This window comes from Capra hircus, chromosome 3 (assembly GCF_001704415.2).
Source record: "Capra hircus breed San Clemente chromosome 3, ASM170441v1, whole genome shotgun sequence".
Taxonomy (NCBI): Eukaryota; Metazoa; Chordata; class Mammalia; order Artiodactyla; family Bovidae; genus Capra; species Capra hircus.
The window spans coordinates 17,746,641-17,772,123 of record NC_030810.1 but is presented as its reverse complement, the minus strand read 5'-3'; the positions used below and the strand labels follow the sequence as shown (position 1 = coordinate 17,772,123).

The following is a 25,483-nucleotide window of genomic DNA, read 5'->3' as shown; positions in this document are numbered from 1 at the left end:
ATATTATTGAGATTAATTCTTTGTCAGTTGTTTCATTTACTATTATATTCTCCCATTCTGAAGTCTGTCTTTTCACCTTGCTTAGAGTTTCCTTCGTTATGGAAAAGCTTTTAAGTTTAATTAGATCCCATTTGTTTATGTTTGCTTTTATTTCCATTACTCTAGGAGGTGTGTCATAGAGGATCCTGCTGTGATTTATGTCGGAGAGTATTTTGCCTATGTTTTCCTCTAGGAGTTTTATAGTTTCTGGTCTTACGTTTAGATCTTTAATCCATTTTGAGTTTATTTTTGTGCATGGTGTTAGAAAGTGTTCTAGTTTCATTCTTTTACAAGTGGTTGACCAGTTTTCCCAGCACCTTGTTAAAGACATTGTCTTTCCTCCATTGTATATTCTCGCCTCCTTTGTCAAAGATAAGTTGTCCATAGGTGTGTGGATTTATCTCTGGGCTTTCTATTTTGTTCCATTGATCTATGTTTCTTTGTTTGTGCCAGTACCATACTGTCTTGATGATTGTAGCTTTGTAGTATAGCCTGAAGTCAGGCAGGTTGATTCTTCCAGTTCTATTCTTCTTTCTCAAGATTGCTTTGGCTAGTTGAGGTTTTTGTCTTTCCATACACATTGTGAGATTATTTGTTCTAGTTCTGTGAAAAATACTGTTGGTAGCTTGATAGGGATTGCATTGCATCTATAGATTGCTTTGGGTAGTATACTCATTTTCACTATATTGATTCTTCCAATCCATGAACATGGTATATTTCTCCATCTATTAGTGTCCTCTTTGATTTCCTTCATCAGTGTTTTATAGTTTTCTATATATAGGTCTTTTGTTTCTTTAGGTGGATATATTCCTAAGTATATTATTCTTTTTGTCGCAATGGTGAATGGAATTGTTTCCTTAATTTCTCTTTCTGTTTTCTCATTGTTAGTATATAGGAATGCAAGGGATTTCTGTGTGTTGATTTTATATCTTTCAACTTTACAATATTCATTGATTAGCTCTAGTAATTTTCTGGTGGTGTCTTTAGGGTTTTCTGTGTAGAGGATCGTGTCATCTGCAAACAGTGAGAGTTTTACTACTTTTTTTCCATTCTGGATTCTTTTTATTTCTTTTTCTTCTCTGATTGCTGTGGCAAAAAACTTCCAAAACTATGTTGAATAGCAGTGGTGAGAATGGGCACCCTTGTCTTGTTCCTGACATTAGAAGAAATGCTTTTATTTTTTCATCATTGAGGATAATGTTTGCTGTGGGTTTGTCATATATAGCTTTTATTATGTTGAGGTATATTCCTTCTATTCCTGCTCTCTAGAGGTTTTTTTATCATAAATGGATGCTGAATTTTGTCAAAGGCTTTCTCTGCATCTATTGAGATAATCATATGGTTTTTATCTTTCAATTTGTTAATGTGGTGTATCACACTGATTGATTTGTAAATATTGAAGAATCCTTGCATCCCTGGGATAAAGCCCATTTGGTCATGATGTATGATCTTTTCAATGTGTTGTTGGATTCTGATTGCTAGAATTTTGTTAAGGATTTTTGCATCTATGTTCATCAGTGATATTGGCCTGTAGATTTCTTTTTTCATGGCATCTTTGTCTGGTTTTGGTATTAGGGTGATGGTGGCCTCAAAGAATGAGTCACATTCCTCTGCAATTTTCTGGAAGAGTTTGAGTCAGATAGGTGTTAGCTCTTCTCTAAATTTTTTGGTAGAAATCAGCTGTGAAGCCGTCTGGACCTGGGCTTTTGTTTGCTGGAAGAATTTCTGATTAATTTCAATTTCTTTGCTTGTGTTGGGTCTGTTAAGATTTTCTATTTATTCCTGGTTCACTTTGGGAAAGTTGTACTTTTCTAAGAATTTGTCCATTTCATCAAAGTTGTCCATTTTATTGACGTATAGTTGCTGATAGTAGTCTCTAATGATCCTTTGTATTTCTGTGTTTTCTGTCATGATTTCTCCATTTTCATTTCTAATTTTGTTGATTTGATTCTTCTCCCCTTGTTTCTTGATGAGTCAAGCTAATGGTTTGTCAATTTTATTAATCTTCTCAAAGGACCAGCTTTTAGCTTTGCTGATTTTTGCTATGGTCTCTTTTGTTTCTTTTACATTTATTTCTCAATGCAGTTTTCTTATGAAAATGTTTTTCTTCAGTTCAGTTCAGTGCTCTTTGCAACCCCATGGACTGCAGCATGCCAGGCTTCCCTGTCCTTCATCAACTCCCAGAGCTTACTCAAACTCATGTCCATCGAGTAGATGATGTTATCCAACCATCCTCATCCTCTGTTGTCCCCTTCTCCTCCCACCTTCAATCTTCCCCAGCATTGGGGTCTTTTCCAATGAGTCAGTTCTTCACATCAGGTAAAGATCATGGCATCTGGTCCCATCACTTTGTGGCAAATAGATGGGGAAACAATGGAGGCAGTGAGAGATTATATTTTCTTGGGCTCCAAAATCACTGCAGATGGTGACTGCAGCCAAATTATTAGAGTTTCAGCTTCAGTATCAGTTCTTCCAATGAATAGTCAGGACTGATTTCCTTTAGGATTGACTGGTTGGATCTCCTTGCAGTCCAAGGGACTCTCAAGAGTCTTCTCCAACACCACAGTTCAAAAGCATCAATTCTTCAGCACTCAGCTTTCTTTAGTCCAAATTTCACATCTGTACATGACTACTGGAAAAACCATAGCTTTGACTAGACAGTCCTTTGTTGGCAAAGTCATGTCTCTGCTTTTTAATATGCTGTCTAGGTTAGTCATAGCTTTTCTTCCAATGAGCAAGCATCTTTTAATTTCATGGCTGCAGTCACATCTGCAGTGATTTTGGAGCCCAGGAAAATAAAGTCTGTCACTGTCTCCATTGTTTCCCCATCTATTTGCCATGAAGTGATGGGACTAGATGCCATGATCTTGATTTTCTGAATGTTGAGTTTTAAGCTAGCTTTTTCACTCTCCTCTTTCACTTTCATCAAGAGGCTTTTTAGTTCTTCGCTTTCTGCCATAAGGGTGGTGTCATCTGATTATTTGAGGTTATTGATATTTCTCCTGGCAATCTTGATTCCAGTTTGTGCTTCATCCAGTCCAGCATTTCACATGATGTACTCTGCATATAAGTTAAATAAGCAAGGTGACAATATACAGCCTTGACGTACTCCTTTCCTGATTTGAAACCAGTGTGTTGTTCCATGTCCAGTTCTAACTGTTGCTTCTTGACCTGCAACAGATTTCTCAGGAGGTAGGTCAGGTGGTCTGGTATTCCCATCTCTTTAAGAATTTTCCACAGTTTGTTGTAATCCACACAGTCAAAGGCTTTGGCATAGTCAATAAAGCAGTAGATGTTTTTCTGGAACTTTCTTGCCTTTTTGATGATCCAGTGGATGATGGCAATTTGATCTCTGGTTCCTCTGCCTTTTCTAAATCCAGGTTGAACATCTGGAAGTTCACAGTTCACATACTGCTGAAGCCTAGCTTTGAGAATTTAGAGCTTTACTTTGCTAGCATGTGATATGAATGCAATTGTGCAGTAGTTTGAACAGTCTTTGGTATTGCCTTGATTTTCTTAAGCTATGTTAATAAACTATGTGTTTACCCTAGACTCTGTCTTCAAGTCAGTTCTGCCTAAGATTCAGAACTCATTTGACAAACCAGTATGTTTTACTCCTGCAAATGTTCTCTTAAGCTATGTTAGTGAGACTATGTATTTGCTTGAAAAACTGACTTTCTTCAAGATTCACGTCAATAGTTTTATGGCCCCAGACAACTCACCTTGTGCCAATGTTATCTCAAAATGCATGTTGTGGGTGAGGGGCTTAGTGCCAGTCTCTGAGTTTTGAGACATTTCCTTTCTCTAATTAGCAGCCTGCTAGTAGCTATTCTTTAATAAAACTTTACTACACAAAAGCTCTGAGATCAAGCCTTGTCACTGGCCCCAGATCCAATTCCTCTCCATTGGAGACCAAGAATCCTGATGTCTTTCACAGTTCAGCAACAACCTTTCACACTTATTATCTCATTTAATCTTTCTAACAACCCTCTGTGATCTATAGTATATTCTTCCTGTTAACAGGTGAGGAAAGTTAGAGAAGTTAGGTAACTTGCCTATCATCATTGAGTTAGTAACATATACAGCCAAGGACAAAATACAGCAGTCTAACTCCAGGGCTGAATTCACTATGCAATAATACCAACAAGCTTATGAAAAGATGTTAAATCCACCAGCAATGAGAGAACTCTGAATAAAGTAGGAAATTATGTCACCACTGTTTATCTATGAGGTAGAAACTTTAGAACGGTGGAGATAGATAATGCTATCAAGTGTTGAGAATGAAAGTTTTAGACTCGTATAACTACTTAGAAGAATAATTTAGGACTATCTAGTAAATTTGAAAATTCTTAACTCTGCCACATTCACTGTTACACATAAAAGTCCTGGGGAAAATACTTACATAGGAAGAAATGTCTAAAACATTTTTGGCAGAATTTTTTAGATAATGAAAAACTGAAAATAAACAAATATTCAATAATAATTAGATAGATAAAATGCAATACATACATTAAATGCTTGTTAAAGAGAAAAGGTTAGGCCTATATGTGTTCAGTAGGTAGATGTCAGAAACATGATGTTGAGTTAAATATCTTCAGAGTGGTACTGACTTCTTGATATCATTATAAAATTTTCAGTTCAGTTCAGTCTGTCAGTCATGTCCGACTCTTTGTGACCCCATGAATTGCAGCACACCAGGCCTCCCTGTCCATCACCAGCTCCCAGAGTCTACTCAAATTCATGTCCATCGAGTTGGTGATGCCATCCAGCCATCTCATCCTCTGTCGTCCCCTTCTCCTTCTGCCCCCAGTCCCTCCCAGCATCAGAGTCTTTTCCAATGAGTCAACTTTTTGCATGAGGTGGCCAAAGTATTGGGGTTTCAGCCTTAGCATCAGTCCTTCCAAAGAACACCCAGGACTGATCTCCTTTAGAATGGACTGGTTGGACCTCTTTGCAGTCCAAGGGACTCTCAAGAGTCTTCTCCAACGTCACAGTTCAAAAGCATCAATTCTTCGGCACTCAGCTTTCTTCACAGTCCAACTCTCACATCCATACATGACTATTGGAAAAACCATAGCCTTGACTAGACGGACCTTTGTTGGCAAAGTAATGTCTCTGCTTTTTAATATTCTGTCTAGGTTGGTCATAACTTTTCTTCCAAGGAGTAAGCATCTTTTAATTTCATGGCTGCAATCACCATCTGCAGTGATTTTGGAGCCCCCAAAAATACAGTCTGACACTGTTTCCACTGTTTCCTCATCTATTTCCCATGAAGTGGTGGGACCAGATGCAAAGGTCATACAAAAACAACTGTATGTATTGCTTATAGATACAATTATATGCAAGGAAAAACTTAAAGACACACTAAATAGACATTGATATAATGATACTGGTAGATTCAGAGGAGTTGGAAATAATCAAAGAGCACTTCAACTTTATCTGTGTTGGGGCCAGTGTGAGGAAAGAAAGAGAGACTCCATCTTGAAATCTGTCATCCATCTTAAAGACAGGATGTGAACTGGGCCTGAACCCTGCCCAAGAGTGAGGAAATTGTTGCTAGTGAAAACCAGGTCTCCTTGAGACTTCCCTCCCTACAAATGGCAAATGGAGATTGTAACTGAGGTCAGGCTGCCCCTGTTAGGTTAACCATGGGGACATTTCCCCTTGACGTATAGTTATCGTATCCCCCCCATCCTGCCTTTAACCTTAATTGCTTGTTCTCCTAGCACCTATTTGTTATAAAACTCAATCATATACAACGAAGAGACTGCTAACATGTAACCAGTCATGTACTGAGGGGTATAAAACTGGGCTTCTCAGAAACATAAGGGTCCTTGCTGGGAACTGATTCCCCTTGGACCGACTGGTATAATAAACTGACACTCCTTGAGTGTCCTCCGAGGTGTGTTTTGCAACTCCGGATTCCACAACATCCGTAATTATTTAATCCTTTTTTAAAGGGGAAAAAAAAAAGACTCAAATTAATATGGCAAAATATTAAACATGTTTTTGGTATACTCTTTTCTATAAATTCTTTCTGCATATTTCTGACTCTGAGTCTCTCATTATATAAATATACATAGAGAGAGAGATGCAGATAGATAGATAAACATACATTTATTTTTCTTTCATGAAATAGACATTTTTATTTTCCGAGAGTAAAAGTGATATTTAAAATGTAAAACCAGGTAAGAGTCAGTTTTACAACCTGAGTCAGACCAAATTATTAGCCACACTGTTCCACAGATGTGTTAAAAATAATTCTAGCTTACATTTTATAGCACCAAGTGCAAAAAGCAATGCTAACATTACTTGTGAGTGCTTGTCAGACGGTAACACAAGACTGTTTCTATGTAATCTGTCTACTCTTTATGTTATCTTCACCCCCAACCCTTTAGACTACAGAAAAGCATCTATGCATGTTGAATATTTGACTATGATTATATTGCACTGATATATAATTTTCCAGAGGCGAGGTGAGAACCCAAGAAAACCAATAAATCAATGGCCTTGGACCATAAGGACATCTTTGTTATAATAGAAATTCTTTCCCTTCAATACTCAGCCAAGTCCACTAATGATAGCAGTTGAAAAATTTAAACCAATGGGGAGGACTTCAATGTAAGAGTGGCCTCACCTTTTCTGGGTATCTCATAGATACAGAAAGGTTCAGATTGGTCAGAAATTATGTACTTTAATGATACCATATGAGCCCCATCAGGTCGGTCCATGATTCTGGACAACTCTGAAACATCCTGGATCATTGAGCTGTGCCTCTCTGGCCAAGCACTTTCAGAAAGGCCCTCTTTACATCTTTGTTCCAGAGACTGTGGATGATGGGGTTGAGAAAGGCAGAGATGACATTGTAGAAAAGGGCCAGTTTCTTGTCTCTCTCTGGGTCATACCAGGACCTGGGCCTCATGTATGTGATCATGACTGGCCCATAAAACATGGTGACCACAGTGATGTGGGAAGCACATGTGGCAAAGGATTTGACTGTCCCCTGGGGTGAGTGGATGCTTAATATACAGGCAAAGATGCAAACATAGGATGCCAGGATGAAGGAGAGTGGGATCAAAAGCAGGTTGAAACCCAAAATAAAGTTCGACTGGTCATTGAGGGATGTGTCTGCACAAGTCAACTTCAGGTCTTTAAGCACTAGCTGCCTGGACCCCCTGCTTGGCCCCTGCAATAAACCCTGCACTTTCCTTTATCACAGCCCAGTGTCAGTAGATTGGCTTTACTGCTCAGGTGAGCAGACCCAAGTTTGGTATGGCAATAGAATTTCTTCCTTAAAGCTCTGGTAGAATTCACAAGTAAATCCATCTAGGTCTAGAGTTTTCCCTGTGAAAAGATTTTATTCAACATTCAATTTAAAAAATAGATGTATGGCTATTTGGGTTTCTTATGTATTTTCAAATGAGAAATGAGCTTTGATAGTTAATACTTTTCAATGAATTTGTTCATTTTATCTAAGATAAAATTTTTTGAAATTAAGTTCTTCATACTATTCTCTTATTAATCTTTTAGCTTCCTTCATCCTCTGGTGTTTCCTCATATGCATGCACCGATCAGCCCTCATCTGAAGACTGGAGAGGGGCCTTGTGAGGATTCCTGGACTTGCTATCTGTGAAGCTTTCCTCTCTAGTCCTCTGCACTGAATTCTAGCCACCTTGACCTCTGTCTTAGTCAATTCAAGCTGCTGTAATAGAATACCACAGACTTGGTGGTTTAAATAACAAGCATTTATTTCCTGCAGTTCTGGAAGCTGCAAGTTGGAGATGAAGGTAAAATGTTTATCACATAATATTAAGTTTTTAAAAGGTAGAGTACTTGATTCATTAGGATTTGCCTGCACAACCCAGGAAACCCAGCTAAACAACCAGTTGTTCAGATATACAAGAATTCATTTTTTCACTTAAGAAGAGGACTTAAATGTAAATGGCATCATGTATTAGCTCACAGATGGATAATGTTGATGAGAGGACCCCTGTGATTCTCTGAACTCTTTCCTCAGGATTTCAACATAGGTGCCCATTTCCACTTATGGCATCTCATTCATGGTGACAGAAAGGAGGTTTGAGGGAGGGGGTTTGTATCATAGTCCCTCTATTCCCTTTTTGTAGGAAAATAAATATTTCACTAATGTTCCTCAGCTGAATTCCTCTGGAGTCTTGCTGGAAAGGACCAGGTTATGTCACAGCCCTCATTGAGAGGAATTCTGGGAAAGGGGGAAATGGAACCACAATGTCTGGACTTGGTCCATGATGTATTCACTACACCTAACAAGGGTTGTCAGCGAGAGGATGGTTCTCTCAGCAAAGAAGGAAATGGGTAGTCATTCAACTCATGTCTGCCATGATAAAATGTATGTAAAGTATGATATCACTGAGGTGAAAAAAAATCCACTTTCATTTAAGGATAGGAAAAAATTTGAGAAATATTCACAAGTCATAACTAAAATTTTCTTGGTCATGTGGGAGGAACTAGAAGGTAATTATTTTCCCCTTTCTACCTTCCTGGGTCTGCGAATTTTCCTTGATGAACACGATCACTGTTATAACTCAGAAACAAGGGAAGACTCTCTCGGGAGTTATCCTGGGTGTGAAGGAATCCACGGGGGAAGGACCTTCAGACTGAAAATCAGATTCTTGATTTCCCATTCAGCCTCCACCACCTTGCAGCTCAGGTAGAGTCCGGAGAAACAACTCAGGACCCTGGAAATTCTGCAGTCCAACTTGAGGGGAGGGGTGTTAGTAAAGCCAAGGGAAGGGCTACAGGTGAGAGACTTGGGTGGTCCTGACTTGTCATCCCCACTGCCCACCTCAGGTAGAGAGTGCTTGACGCCATTTACAATCAAGCAGACCTGGATTGGGATCTCAGCCATTTGACCTCGGAGATGGCATCACATGGCTCTGAACTTTGGTGTCCTCATCTCAAAAGCAGAAATAAGGTGCTTCCTGTACAGAGTAGCTGGAGGACTAAATGGAATGATGCCTCTGAAGTGCTGGGCACAGAGAAGGTGTTCAGTAAATGTTGGTTCCTTTCTCCTCCTCCTTGTCTAGCCCCAGGAGAACATGTATCCAATGGAAGCCCCCAAAGAACTTGCTGCCTTCAAAAGTTGCTGCTCTTGAGTTTAGAGTGAGTTAGTCAGCCACTTTCCACTGTACGTGTGACTCTGTCCTTCCCACCCAAGAGGCTGTGAGGCTCCCCCGCTCTGGTCTGACTTGTGATGGATCATGACAGTGGGTTCAGTGCTGGTTAGGAGCAGAGCCTGGTGGTCTGACAAGAATCCCAGCTCCGCACAGCCTGCTTAGTGCTCCAAGTTTCCTTTTCTGTATCTGTAAAATGAGGGTAATAATGCTGCATGAATTTAGTATACAGCAAATGTCTGGCCCATAATCACTACTCAACACAAAGAAACCCAACGAGAACTATTGTTATGCTACAGGGAACACAGCTCCATTTCACAGAGAGGAAGCTAAATGACTTGGCCAGATCACAGTGACCGTGTCTCTCTGACGACAAATCCCTGTGCATCGGATGTTTCCCCAGAGGTTGTTCCTGGGAGCCCTTAGCCACTGAGCAGAGGGGTGGGGCCATTCCTGTGATGCCAGCCAGAAGTCTGTTGGGATTGCTGCCTGGCATTAGATGCAAGAGATGGGAGTATGCATTAGCTTAAGCAGAAAGGGCAGAATCAGGGCATGAGAGCTTATCAAGGGGAAGAGGATGACCCAGAGAGCCCCACTTACCCTCATAAGGAGAGGTGAGACAGGTAAGCCTACAGCATTGAAATGCAGACTGGGGACTCAGGAGAACAGAGGAGAGGTGGGAGAGTGCAGGGGCCGAGTCTGAGACAGAGGGGTGCTTTAGAGAGCGCATCACTGGGGTCATAATGGACCAGTATTTAGCTTTAGCTCAGAATGAGAAAGTATTTTATGAAGGGTAGATTCAAGGCTACATAAGCTTCCTTGAGAGGTAATGAGCCTGCTGTCCTTGGAAGAATGTGAACAGGAGCTGGAGCATCTTTTGCCAGGTAGGCTGCAGAGAAGATATGTGCCCTTCTAGGGGCTAGATTCTCCGAGACTGCCTCCAGCCCCAAGTTCTGATGAATCTCTGAAGTTGCCCAGAATAGATCTGTGGGGTGTCATTGAGGACTCAGGCAGAGACCTGAAACACGGAACACAACAAAGCAAGATGCTCTGGATTGCTTGCTCTGGACCTGGGCCCGAAACTATCCTGAGCTCAGCATCAGCCACTGTAGACTCAGGCCCCTCCCAGACACAGACCTGAGAAGGACTGGGTGAGCCCTATTTGACTGGGAGGGGAAGACCAGGGCTGGGTCAGGGTCATACTCTGAAGGCAGCATCTGCCTGCAGGGTATGGGGAAACTGAAAGTTTCTGGCATTTGTCAAAGTGTCCCCTAGCAAAAGTGGGTGGATGAAGGTGGCAGCAGCCCAGGCTTCCTCCAGAGGCTCCTGAGAGCCAACACTACTCCCTGGGGGTAGGCCAAAGGGGCTCTCTAGCCCATGGATTCTGTTTTCAGTTTTCAACCTTTTTCAATCTAGTGATACTGCCCAGCTCTTTTTCTTCTTCCCACACTGAGAGATTCAGAGCACTTGGGGCCAACTCTCTCAATCTTCCTCCTTCAGCCACCTTAATGCCCTGATTTCTCCTGGGTGACTTGGGACCTCTAGACATAGGTAATCTTCTCTGCCTCTCTGAGGAACAGGAAAGAAAAGTGTAGGGAAAGAATGTCTATATTCTTTCTTTTCTCTTTTTACACTGGCTTCTCTACATCTCACTGTATGTGGATCATTCAATAAGCACTTATCAGGTCTTACCATCTGTCAGGCTCTGCATTAAGTAATGAAGTTACTGTGGGAAAAATAAAATAAAATTATGCACGATGAAGTCAAACTGCTTATGGAGGATATGTCTGACTTGCCGTACTTCCAAGCTATCTTTGGCTTGCCTTAAGACAAAACCCAAAGAGCTGGCCAGCTGATATCCTGGAGTTCTGGGTCCTCATCTCTGCGACAAAACCCTACTATGACTTGGAATGCATCTCCTTTCCATGTCTCCTCCTTGCACCTGGCATCTCGGGCCACGGTGGTGCCCTGTTTCAGTCCTTGCAGCAGCTGGAGGTCTCTTTAAAATGTCTGATCTACCTTGGAGTCTGGTGAACAAAACTGAGCCTTGCTTTAAGGAGTGAAGCCAGGGTATTTGACTACCTCTCTTAGACTTTTCCCTGTAGGAAAGGGAGTCACCAAAAGATTGAAGGCGGGGGGGTGGGGGCAGTCAGATTTTTGTTTTAGAATGGTACTCTGAAGGCCAGGGCAGAGAAAATGGGCCGAAACCAGACTCTTAAATAGCAAATACATTCATTGACTATATGTGAAAATTAAAAACTTAGAAATGGCAGCACATTTGCCAACTCTTGGCCCCAAGAGAGAATATTCTCATATTTTTGGAATTCCTCTAAGAAATAATGTGACTTGTAAGGTAGATATTTTTATTCCCATTTTACAGTTGAGGTAACTGAGGCCTAGGAAGCCAACTAACAACCCAAGTTCACATAGTGAGTAAAGCCAGAGACAGGATTCAGATAGAACCTGCTGTCTCTAAATCTTTTGCCCTTTCCACACCATTGTGTGATTTCTCTTCTTTGAAACCCCCTACCCCCAATACATAATACTTTATATGGAAACTGAGGCCAACTTGTGGGTACAATGTGACCTGCAAAGTCTTTATGGTGAAAGGAATTTAATAAGAATAATTACCTGCCGGCTACTGGATAATGTCTGTGAAGGTCTTAGAAAAGGGCCTAGCATATGGGAGGTTCCAACTGTGTGCAGTCCTTTAACCAAAGTCAAGAAGCCATCCAATATAGTGAATGTAGACACAGGTTCTTGTGAAGACTCATTCAGGGTATCTGAAGGAAAACAAGCAGGTTGGAGAACAAATAGGTTGAGTCAAATAAAATGGTGCCAGGAGAAGGAATAATACCGATAGCTTCAAGACTGCTTCATTCCCTGAGTACTGACAATACATGATGCCTCTTCAGTGATGCTGGCTTCTCCCTGTTCTCCATGAAGAAATGAAGGGTCAGGAAGGTTGAGCTGGGGAAGAGCTAAGAGTCAGTAAGGAGCTAAAGGATGGAATGAAATGCTGGCTTTTGTGGGGAGAAGAAACAGAAGGTAGGCATCTAGGGGAGTGAAAATTGACTGTGAGCATCAAATATGGTGAAGTCGTTCTCAAGATGTTTGTTTGCACAGCTTGGACCTGAATCCCAGTCCCTGTATATGGAGACCCATCCAGAAATGCAATTTACATTTATTATGTATCTATCACGTTAGGTCCTCTGTGTGATGCTTTCATGCCAAAATATCATTCAGTCTTTGCAGCAAATTTGTAACAAATTTTTCTCATTTTGTACTCAAGGAAGTGGCCTCAAAGGGAGGGCAGGGTAAAGGGCTTACTCAAGGTCATTCACTTAATAAACCTTAAAACTGAGCCTTAGAACTCAGTGTGCCTTCTAACACACCATGACTTGTGATGGAGTAGGTGATGGTCAGAGAGCTGTCCTCGCCGGGAGCAATCTGAGGGAGTAATTAAAGTGGAAAAATAAATTGATGTCCTCAACAAGACCAAGTAGTTTTTCTCACTGTAATTTGCCAAATTGCATAATCTGTATGACAATGTTTATCTCTAAACACCTGGCTGCCTTACTAAGGAGAAGAGGATGCCTAGAGGAGGTAGAGATCACATGCCTAGTGCTTTCACTTCATAGCTGAGTAAAGTGAGGCTGAGATGAGCAGTTGCTGATGGGCCAGAGGCAGAGCCAGGCCAGATGTGGAAGCCCTTTCCTCTTCACAAATTTCCTGACAGTGGTGGCAATGGACAAGGGGAAGTAAAATAACCTGTCATGGGGGATATGATGTTTCATTACGACTGGACACTGACCACTGCCCCAACCCCATCAGCAACCCTTATCCTGGTACACAATTCAGCTAATCTTCTGTCTAAATTGGTGTCTTTCTTTTTCATTCAGAAGTAGAACACAATGCAAGAGACTAATCAGTCTTCTGTGACTGAATTCATCCTTCTGGGTTTCTCCTTCAGCCCCAAAACCACTCCTCTATTTTTCTCAGCCTTCCTGACAACCTACTTGTTGATCATTCTGGGCAATGGTGTAATCATCATCCTCATCTCCCTGGACTCACACCTCCACACACCCATGTACTTCTTCATCGTCACCCTTTCCATGTTAGATCTGGGCTATACCACCACAACTATGCCCCAGATGTTGGCACATCTGGCAAGCCAGAAAAAGACTATCTCTTTTGCCAGCTGTGTGGCCCAAATGTACATTTTCTTGGTGTTAGGCATTACTGAGTCCTGGCTCTTTGCCATCATGTCTATAGACAGGTATGTGGCCATCTGCCACCCACTCAGGTACAAGGTCGTCATGAGCCCATGGCTGTGTAGGGTAATGGTCTTGTTCTGTGGACTCTGGGGTGTCGCCTCTGCTCTTGTCTACACTGTTTTTGCCATGCGTCTGCCCTACTGTGGTCCCAACAAGATCAACCACTTCTTCTGTGAAGTCCCTGCTGTCTTGAAGCTGGCCTGTGCAGACACCTCAGTCAACGACCAGGTAGACTTCATTCTTGGTTTTAGTGTCATCCTGGTCCCACTTTCTCTCATCCTCATCATTTACATCAATATCTTCATTGCCATCTTAAGGATTCGCTCAGCCCAGGGGCGGCTGAAGGCCTTCTCCACCTGTGCTTCCCACATCACTGTGGTCACCACGTTCTGTGTGCCAGCCATGGTCATGTACATGAAGCCTGGCTCAGAGGCCTCCCCAGAAGAGGACAAGAAGCTGGCCCTGTTCTACAATGTCATCTCTGCCTTCCTCAACCCCATCATCTACAGCCTCCGGAACAAGGATGTGAAGAGGGCTTTCCTCAAGGTGATGGGCTGGGGCAGGGCCCCAGAATGAGGCTGTGAAAGAGGTGCTGGGGGGTCAGAGGAACAAGACTCATGATACACAGTCAATGTCCTAAACACTCATTCATATGACCCAGCAGCACCACTATACCATTCCCATGCCCAGCCCAGAGTCTCAACTTTATTCAGGCCCTTGGGGAGCAGACCTATCAAGAAATGTCTTCTAGACATATCAGTCTTTTATTTTCATCTTGTTCTAGTCTTGGTGGTTTATAAAAGAAGGGTATCTGAGACACTAAAATCTTTGATTGAGACAGAGGAATGAGCATTGGGGAATGACCTGTGGCTGAATCTTGAGAAAGGTGCAATGTCCTCCGGAAACTGCACTCATGGTATTAGGTCAGCTGGAGAGGAGGGCAAGGACACTGACGTCGCAGGATTCCTGGACAAGGGAGGGGACAGGGCGAACGAGGCTGCGTGCACTCTGGCCCCCGCGGCCTCCCCAGGCTCATCTCACTCTGCTCACTCTGCTCCTCTTTCTCTCACTCCAAGTAAGCTGGACTTCTGTCTTTGCCTTGGAGGTGCCCTGCTCTTTCCCATTCATTTCAGGGTTTCTACATAAGCTATTCCTTCTCTTTTCACCCTTAACCTCACCCCATTATGCCATTGATGTCCTGTTCATCTGTCAAGTCTTGGCTTAAACTGCAGCTGCTCAAAGAAGCCTTTCCTTGAGCTCCCAGAGTGAGTTAGCCTTCCAAAGCACGCTGTACCTCTCATAATAATAAAGGCACATGGTTCTGAGTTCTCTATTAGACAGCAAGTTGATAAATCCACAAGGCAGGGATCATGATTGTCTAGTTGAGTGCTGTATCCCTAGAATCTAGCCCATGCTGCTTACCTACTAGCCTGCAATGGATATTTTATGAGTAAAAGAGTAACAGTCCACCCAAACAGTCAGAGAGGGAAGATGAAGTCAGTGAGTGGAAGAGATGATGGATTCAGACTAGAAAAGTGTAAGGGATAGTGGCAGATACAAAAAGTGTGTGTGCATACTCAGTCATGTCAGACTCTTTGTGACCCCATAGACTGTAGCCTGCCAGGCTCCTCTGTTCATGGAATTCTCAAGATAAGAATGAGGAGGAGATAAAAAGGATGATATCTTGTTCAGCTATCATCACATAGAAGAAATGTTTTGCTTTTGTTATTAATAAATATGAATTGAATAATTTTCATCATCAAACTAGCAAGGATTAGGAAAATGATGATGCCCAGTGCTGGGAAGTGTGCAATAAGACTTACACTCATGTTTGTTACTGAAAAGAATATTATTAGCTCTACCTTTTCAGAGCAGTGCCTTCCACAGAGTAGGCACTCAATGTATCTGTTAAATAAGAAATTATGTCTGTATTTATTAAACAATTATGTGCCAATAAAGTTTTAAGAATTTTACATATATTCATTTATGAAATAAAAATATCATATGAAAAGCATATAACAATCTGCATCATACCTTCACAATGTTGTTATAAACGGGTCCAGAAATTTCACTTCTAGGAATTTGTCCTAATGTTACAGAGTCCCAGCTTGCTGACTGAGGAGATGGCAGATTGATGTCTCGAAAGAAGCATCTTATCTATCGAGGTCTGGATGCCAGGTTCTTTTATATCAGAGATGGGGGAAGTGAGGAAGCAATATAAAAAGACCATTTAATCTTGCAACAATCTCCCAGAATGGCAAGTCTCAGGCAGGGAAGGTGTTAACTTCTTCCTTCCTGCCATCTACACAAGTACAGAGTTCTGAACATGGGCACTTTAACAGCCAGGTAGAGGGGTAAGTCCCTTGGACAGCAAGGAGATCAAACCAGTCCATCCTAAAGTAAATCAGTCCTGAATATTCATTGGAAAGACTGATGCTGAAGCTGAAACTCCAATACTTTGGCCACCTGATGTGAAGAACTGACTCATTTGAAAAGACCCGTATGCTGGGAAAGATTGAAGGCAGGAGGAAAAGGGGACGACAGAGGATGAGATGGTTGGATGGCATCACCAACTCAATGGACATGAGTTTGAGTAAACTCTGGGAGTTGGTGATGGACAGGGAAGCCTAGCGTGCTGCAGTCCAGACTCTGCAGTCGTAGAGTCGAACTCCAACTGAGTGACTCAACTGAGTGAGAGGAGCAAGATTCTGAGGCAGGCCATTATGTATGATTATAACAACAAAAGCGATGAAAAGCAAGTCAAAGTGACAGTTCCAACAGGGAGTCAGAACTGGCTTTTCCTGGCAATACTAAGAATAAAATCAGAAACACAGACCAAATTTCATGTTCAAATATGTTCGTGAAAGAACGATTGGAGGATTTCCCTGGTGTTCCAGTGGTTAAGAATCTGCCTTCCAGTATAGGGGACATGGGTTTGATCCCTGGTCAGGGAACTAAGATCCCACACATGCATGCTAAGTCGCTTCAGTTGTGTCAGACTCTTTGTGACCCCCATAGATCGTAGCCCTCCAGGCTCTTCTGTCTATAGGGTTCTCCAGGCAAGAATACTGGCGTGGGTTGTTGTGCCCTCCTCAAGGGAATCTTCCCCACTCAGGGATGGAACCCCAGCCTCTTATGTCTCCTGCATTGGCAGGCAAGTTCTTCACCACTAGTGCCATCTGGGAAGCTCAAGGTCCCACATGCTGTAGAGCAAAAGAGCCCGCATGCCTCAACTAGAGAGAAATCATGCTCCACAATGACAGGTCCCCCATGCCATAACGAAAATCCTGCATACCACAACTAAGACTCAAAGAAGTCAAAAATAGAATAAATAGTAGAATAAATATTAAAAAAAGAATGATTGGAAACAGCTGAAAATATGATACATTAACTTTATGAAACACTATGCAACTACAAGGATGCTATAAGGTGCTGCTAGAAACACATTCAAAATTCTGAAAGAGTGGCAAGGAGGTGGTCCAGGCTCTAAAGACAGAATTAAAGTTCTGCTGGGTCTTCAAAGCATGAGTAGAAGTTTGATAATTGGATTAAAGGGCAGGGAGCAGAAGTTGAAGTGTTCTGGAAGAGGAAATAGGATGCTGAAAGTCTAGAGACATGGAGGTTTTGGAGAATGGGCAGAGTGGCTGGAATGTAGGCCCAGGCAGGGGAGAGTAGATGTGACAGATAGGGTCTGGCACATTGTGTTGAAGAAATTAGATTTTTTTTTCTCTAGACGAGCACTTTTCAAGGACATTACCTGAAACTCTGGTTCTGTGAAACATTTTGTAACAAAAAGATTTCTTGTCCAAATAGGCTTAGAAATATCGTTCTATTCATGCTTCATGCAATAGTAGAGAGTCTTGAGAATTTCGAGATTGTCTTTAGAGCCTGGACCACCTCCTTGCCACTCCTTCAGAGTTTTGAATGTGTTCCCAGCAGCACCTTATAGCATCCTTGTCTAAGTATGTGTCTTTCCCCTACTAGACTGGGACTTGTATGATTTATGCCTGCATCGGCAGAACCTAGCATTAGGCCTGACGTGCAATGCCAGTAAACATCCATTAATGTTTGATGAATGAATAAATAGGAAGCAAATAGGTAAATGAGCAATTAAAAACAAGGAAAATACAACACTGACTCTATATAACATAATATTTATCAAGGTTGGGTTATAAAACCCTTGCTTTCAGGAACATTTATTAGTTAAAGAAACTTTGTTGTTGTTTAGTTGCTCAGTCGTGTCCGGCTCTTTGTGACCTCATGGACTGCATCATGCCAGGCTTCCCCGTCCTTCACTATCTCCCAGAGTTTGCTCAGATTCATGTCCACTGAGTTTATGATGCCATCCAACAATCTCACCCTCTGTCGTCCCCTTCTCCTCGTGCCTCCATTCTTTCTCAGCATCAGGGTCTTTTCCAGTGAATCAGTTCTTTGCATCAGATGGCCAAAGTATCGGTGTTTCAGCTTCAGCATCAGTCCTTCCAATGAATATTTAGGGTTGATTTCCTTTAGGATGGACTGGTTTGATCTCTTTGCTGTCCAAGGGACTCTCAAGAGTCTTCTCAACACCACAGTTCAATGTATATGCAGAATACATTGTGCAAAATGCCAGGCTGGATGCATCACAAGCTGGAATCAAGATGCCGGGAGAAATATCAACAACCTCAGATTTGCAGATGACACCGCTCTAATGATAGAAAGTGAAGAGGAACTAAAGAACCTCTTGATGAAGGTGAAAGAGGAGAATGAAAAAGTTGGCTTAAAACTAAATATTAAAAAAAACTAAGATCATGGCATCCAGTCCCATCACTTCATGCCAGATAGATGAGGAAAAAGACCAGCAGAGCAGCTAAAACTTGGGTCCTGGTATTAACTGCTTAGCTGTACTCATCTAGCATGCCCCTACATGGAGGCCTGAGTAAAGGGGCAAAACTTCACACTGCTTCTGCAGTTCTAGTTCCCCCCAAATCTTAGGATTCCTTGGGGCACATTCAGCCCTTCTTCCTCTAGTCTGATGACTCCCTCCTTACTGAACCTTTCCCTGAGGAATGATATCCTTTAGGATTAGAAGGCTCTTGAGGTGACATCAGGATCTATTTGGCTGCACCCTTAGGAACTCTTTGATCCCCAATACTCATGGGCCTCATTAATACACCAACTAGGTATTTCCCAGGGAGCTGCTGAAATGTGGCAACTTCTGGAGAGTAGTTAAAACAGGATTCTCTTATACCCAAGGCAGTTGTGGGACAGGGGTGTGGAGGAAGGGTGTGTATTGGACTTGGGATAAGGTGAGAGTGAAGACAGGTAAGGGGCATGAAAGACAAAACCAGAATCCTGGGAAGGGTTTTCCCACCAGATCGCTGTCAGCAATAGTCCTAACAGAGCATCACCTGTATATGGTGCAGAAGCAGCAGAGCCCGGTGAAAAGTGGCCTTTGGAGAAAGATCTGGGTTGCACCCGTTAATACTGTGCAACATCAGAAAAGTTATCCTGTTTCCCAATTTCCTTTTCTCTAAAAACTCATAATTTTTGAGAAAGACTTGTTGTGGAATAAAATAGTAATAATAATAGTAACTATTTGCTTCAGAGCAATACTCTGTGGGCATAGTGTTAAGCAACTTTACATGTGCTGTTTCAATTAATCATTAGGACAATTCTTTGAGATTAGTACTATCATTATCACAGGTTTCTAGGAGAGGATATAGACACACACTATTTAGGTAACTCTCCCAAGGTCACTCTACTAATTAGCAGTGGAGTCAGTACTCAAACCCAAGTCTGATTCTAGCGCCATGTGTGCTGTGTCCAGTTATTCAGTTATTCACTCATGTCCGACTCTGGGGCCTCATGGACTGTAGTGCCATACTCTTAATCGTTTTCTTATCCTGGGTGTAAACTAACTGGCCCACAATGAGCACTTAATGAAAATGGGTTCTATCTCTGGTTCATCCCCTGTTTCATGACATGTCTAGTTGCACAGACTAAGCCTGGAAGAGAAGCGCATTTGAGGAAGATAATACAAGGACTGCCTGTGTGTTCTTGAGTTCATTTTTTTCTGTTTTCAAACTTTATTTCAGTTACCAACTTGCTGAGAAGAGGATTTTAGTTATTCTGGACAGGGATAACCCAGGTAGATGTCACCAAGAAGACCTGGGTAGTAATTCTGAAAGAGAAAGTGGTGGAGAAACCACTGGACTGGGAGTCAAGTCTTGCAACAAACTCACTTTTGTGCCATTGGCTTAACTTCTTAAAGTCATTAATTTGACATTCATTAGCAACAACCTATACCCTGTGCTAAGAACTGGAGATAGAAATGTAAGATATGGTTTTTCATCTTCAAGGAATTCCACAAACGTGTATGTGTGAGCATGGGGAATAATAAAAGCACATTAAAGGTGTTATCAGAACCCAAAGGAAGAAGAAGTTATGAGGGGAATCACAGAATACTTCTATGATTAGGATTTTTACCAAGAGATGAAAGCAGGGGAGGGCATTTCATCTGGAGGATGATTTAACATTAGCAGTAATAATAACTGACACATTGCTATAGTGTTACATACACTTAAAATATCATTTAATCTTCACAAAAACCTTCAAGTTATATGTTATTCTCCCAGTCTTACAGATGATGAAATAGGGTTGGAGATTAATGACTTTCTCTGGGTTGTGCTGTTGGTAAGTGGCAAAGTGCAACTCAAACCAAATTTGCCCCAGAGCCTCTACTCTCTCCTTAGGACATACTGCCTCATGGAAAATAGATTTGTGAAAGGACCTGGAATATTTGGAGAGTCATGAATGAGCTGGTTTTCCTTCAGCTAGAGTTAGCAAATCTTTCTTGTAGAGGACCAGATCATAAATATTTTAAGTTTTGTGGGACATATATGATCTCTATTACAGTTTCTCAACTCTTGTTGTAAGGCAAAGCAGCCACAGACATAAATGAATATTTTTTCAACCATATTAAAAGCAAAAACCATTCCATTCCTAGATAGCAAGCCATATAAAGCACACAAGATGAGTAGGTAAGTAATCAAGTTACTTACCAGGTAGGTAAGAATTAAGTTCCAAAGTTACCTACCAGGTAGGTAAGAATCAAGCTCTTACCAGGTAGGTAAGATGAGTAGGTAAGTAATCAAGTTACCTACTAGATAGATAAGAATCAAGTTCCAAAGAGCTTTGAAGACCAAGCTAAGGAAATTAGACATTAGCTCATAGATAATGGTAGTTGGGTTTTTTTTTAAGGGTTTGTAAACAAGGAAATATGATCATCGCTGTCTTCTTTGAAACTCACTCTGGCAGTGTGTAGATTGGGTTGGATGGAAGAAAGGCTAGAACAGGAAAGATCAGGGAAGACACTCCTGTTCTCCTTCAGTGAAAATATTCTTCTGAAATATTTCTTATCTCCACTCTGTCTTGGATGTTGTATAGTCCTCCTGTGATTTAAATATAGTTGCTACTTAACAACTTTTAAAATTGTATTTTCCTAATTTTATTCTTAGAACATTCTCTCAAAGGACACAAGAATAAAGAATTTTAAACAAGAAAGCATAACAAAGATTTAATGCAAGTTTTATAATAGTGTTTTCCCTTCAGCTTGTAGTCTGCTATTTTTCTTAAGCTTTCTTCTTTCTGGAAGAGACTATGTGGGACCTTCTGGGGGGCAGGAGAACAACCCTGCCTGGATACCAATCATAGCTCCCAAGGGAGTTCCATATCTGCACAAATAAGACAGTAGGAACTTTAAATTATCTTTTGAATTTTTATATCACACTTGATAAATACTGTATTCTCACTTTCTTTCAAACTTCTTTGGTTCTCATTATTAGCATATGACTTTGTTTTGACTAGGCTCTGTTATGAGGTTGGGTACATAGTGAAAAGTCACCCCTAAAATCATAGATTCTCTGAATCTTGGTGTCATTGAGCTTTAGAATCTTAGGATGTTTATGGCAAAGTTGAATTTTAATGTAGAACATTATGATTCCACATCCAAAGCAGTGATACTATACCTGAGTGACATGGCCTTACAGCTTATGCTTGAAAACTAAAAATGGAGATACTAAAAACATCTATTTCTGCTTTATTGACTATGCCAAAGCCTTTGACTGTGTGGATCACAAGAAACTGTGGAAAATTCTTCAAGAGATGGGAATACCAGACCACCTGACCTACCTCTTGAGAAATCTGTATGCAGGTCAGGAAGCAACAGTTAGAACTGGACATGGACCAACAGACTGGTTCCAAATAGGAAAAGGAGTACATCAAGGCTGTATATTGTCACCCTGCTTATTTAACTTATATGCAGAGTACATCATGAGAAACTCTGGATTGGAAGAAACACAAGCTGGAATCAAGATTGCCGGGAGAAATATCAATCACCTCAGATATGCAGATGACACCACCCTTATGGCAGAAAGTGAAGAGGAGCTAAAAAGCCTCTTGATGAAATTGAAAGTGGAGAGTGAAAAAGTTGGCTTAAAGCTCAACATTCAGAAAACAAAGATCATGGCATCCGGTCCCATCACTTCATGGGAAATAGATGGGGAAACAGTGGAAACAGTGTCAGACTTTATTTTTTTGGGCTCCAAAATCACTGCGGATGGTGACTGCAGCCATGAAATTAAAAGACACTTACTCCTTGCAAGAAAAGTTATGACCAACCTAGATAGCATATTCAAAAGCAGAGACTACTTTGTCGACTAAGGTCCATCTAGTCAAGGCTATGGTTTTTCCAGTGGTCATGTATGGATGTGAGAGTTGGACTGTGAAGAAGGCTGAGCGCCGAAGAATTGATGCTTTTGAACTGTGGTGTTGGAGAAGACTCTTGAGAGTCCCTTGGACTGCAAGGAGATCCAACCAGTCCATTCTGAAGGAGATCAACCCTGGGAGTTTTTTGGAAGGAATGATGCCAAAGCTGAAGCTCCAGTACTTTGGACACCTCATGAGGAGAGTTGACTCATTGGAAAAGACTCTGATGCTGGGAGGGATTGGGGGCAGGAGGAGAAGGGGACAACAGAGGATGAGATGGCTGGATGGCATCACTGACTCGATGGATGTGAATCTGAGTGAACTCCGGGAGTTGGTGATGGACAGGGAGGCCTGGCATGCTGCGATTCATGGGGGTCGCAAAGAGTCGGACACGACTGAGGGACTGAACTGAACTCACTATTGAGTAGTATTAATCACTAGAAGTTTCTTGCTTTTTTTTTTTTTTTGGAACTGAGCTTAAAATGTTTCCTTTATAACTTTTGCCAAACATTTCTAATTTTCTTCCCTCCAGGAACATACAGTACACATTTCTACCTTTTTCTGCATGACAACCTTCAGAATATTTAGTGAGCTCTCTTAAGTTCCTCCTAAGTCTCCCAGCTAAACTTTCTCAGTCTCTTCCATTCTCCCATAAATAACAAGGTTTCATAGATTCCTTACTGATAAGTTCATTTCTCTGTATAGAGAGGCTCTAGTTTGCATTTTTTCCTTTTAAATTGCAGGTTCAAGAGTTAAAAACAGTTCTCTGGATGGCTCTTGGGTTTTTTGCTTAACTCTGATAGATATCAGTTTCCTTAGTTATAAGATGCAGCTAATAGTAGGTATTGGCTTTTGGGATGACCATGGATAATGTATGTAAATGGTCTGGACCAGTCTGTGTCCAGAAATCTGTTGTTCTTTAGTCACTACGTCATGTCTGATTCTTTTGCAGCACTGTAGACTGTAGCCCTCCAAGCTCCTCTGTCCATGTGATTTTTCAGGCAAGAATACTGGAATGGGTTGCCTTTTCCTTCTGCAGGGGATTTTCCCAACCCAGGGATCAAACCTGTGTCTCCTTTGTCTCTTGCATTGCAGCTGGATTCTTTACCCCTGAGCCACCAGGAAAGAAATCTGTTGATAGATACGTAAATCCAAAGGAAAGCCTCAGAATGAGGTCAACTCCATTGCTAGCTCACTAGGAAGCAAAGTTCAGCAACAAGGATAGCTCCCATAAGTACAAATAGCAGCAACTGATGCCCTTGGTGGGCCAGCTCGGACTCAGCCCTTTCATTTACCCAACACTTAAAATACCTACTATATGCTAGGCCCTGCTCTAGAATCTGGTAATATGCAATAAATCGAGAAGATAAAAATTCCTGAATTCTTGTGAGGGAAACCGATGATTTTTAAAAGTTATTTTTGTACATTAGAAGTTGCTAACTATTATGAAGATAGATAAAACAAAAACTGTACAGAGTGTGGGATATTTCAAACAGGATGATCAGGAAAGATTCAAGTCTTCCCTGCGAAGATGACAATTGAGTAAATTCTTAAAGGAGAGAAGAGCATGAACCGTATCCACTAACTCTCATACTACTCCAAAGAACCTCTAATGTGAATATTAATATCATTTTTCTCATTTATCCAAGCTGAGTCCTGTTCACAGCTTTATGTAGTGGTATTTTAACACAAATTGAAAACTATCAGCCAGCCTTGTCATGCCAGTGCAATGCTTTAAATATTGAAATTCTGATCCAAAGTTTTGAGATTCTCAGTGAAAACTACTTGATAATTTGCAATGTTTTGCAATATGAACTTTCTGCTCTCTAAAACTGTTGATACACAGGTCAGCTCTTTCTCTCACAATGTTACCTAAAATGGGTCTATTTTGTGTTTGTTTGTTCTTAGTCACTCAGTTATGTCCAACTCTTTGTGACTCCATGGACTATAGCCTATCAGACTCCTCTGTCCCTAGGATTTTCCAGGCAAGAATACTGGAGTGGATAGTCTTTCCCTTCTCCAGGGGATCTTCCTAACCGAGGGATCAAACCCAGGTCTCCTACATTTGCAAGTGGATTCTTTACCATCTGAGCCATCAGGGAAACCTGCTAAACCCTGCATGAAATTGGTGTGAGGGACACATTTGGGACTTGGACTTTGAGTCCTGGCTCCATCATTTACTCTGTCCAACCAGGAAGTAGTGATACTGACTTCAGTGGGTTGTGGTGATAATCAAATGAGCTCACATTTATTAAAACATTTTCATAGAATGCCATTTCATAAAAGACGATTTCCTTCTTTGGTGTCTGGAAAAGGTACGTATCTAGCTGTCATGGTTCTGTTGTAAAAGGTCTAAGGAAAAAGGACCGGTCAGTATTGTGTTCTGATGTCTAGGCTTGCCAAGGTGAGGTCTAGGATTGAGTTCAAATCCCACTGAGGATCCATTCCCACCCAATACTCAGCGCTTTCTTGTGAGCAACATGGCCGTGGAGGAGTCCTTACTAGTGTTCAAGAAAAGCATTGAGACACACAGGCCCCTAATTTCCAGGTAAATAAGTTTCATTTTCTTGAGAAATGCCAGGAGCACAGACATGTTCTCTCGGTTTCAATTCTTGAGTCTCTGGCTGTCTTTATACGTCAATTTATCTTTATAGTTGTAACCACTGCAGGTAATGCTGGAATGGTGGGGGTGAAGGAAATAAAAGTTCTAGAGGAAAGATTTCTTTTCCCAAAAAAGCTTCCTTGAAACTCCCCCTTTTTCTGAAAATTAATGGTATGTGGGTTTTCAAAGGTACAGCATCAGAGAGGAAGACAAAGGCAAGAAGCAAGGGTTTCTGTTTGTTTCACATTTACACTGTCCTTGGTAGCACCAGCTTGTTTTGACATTTGAAAAAATGACTTTTAGAACTATAGAGTGCTCTACAACTTTTTGGTTTACTGTAAAACATTTTACATTTCCCTAGCCTCCTTCCTTTGATTTATGGGATGGCTACGTGTGTGTGTTCTTCAAAATAAGATTTATGCCATGTACAGTTTTTCCATTGGGCCCTTGAAACTTTATTAAAGCTAGTTAGACAGATCAAAATCATTTCTATAATCCCTACCGAGTGCCTAGAGCAATGTGAAGCCAATTTGGATAGAATGTTCCCTGGCATGGAGGAGGAGATCTTGGTTTGATTGCTTGCTTAGTTCTGAGATGCCCTCAGTCCCTGCAGCTGTGGATCTTACACGGCATTCTCTCACTAAGACTGCGAGGTATTTAGGAAT

General features: G+C 41.5%; 1 protein-coding gene across 1 annotated transcript; it reads left to right on the top strand.

The window, feature by feature from the left end:
- On the top strand, positions 13,106 to 14,044 carry LOC102188211 (olfactory receptor 2A12-like). The gene has a single exon (XM_005701496.2). The coding sequence runs from the start codon at positions 13,106 to 13,108 to the stop codon at positions 14,042 to 14,044; it is 939 nt and encodes a 312-aa protein (XP_005701553.2).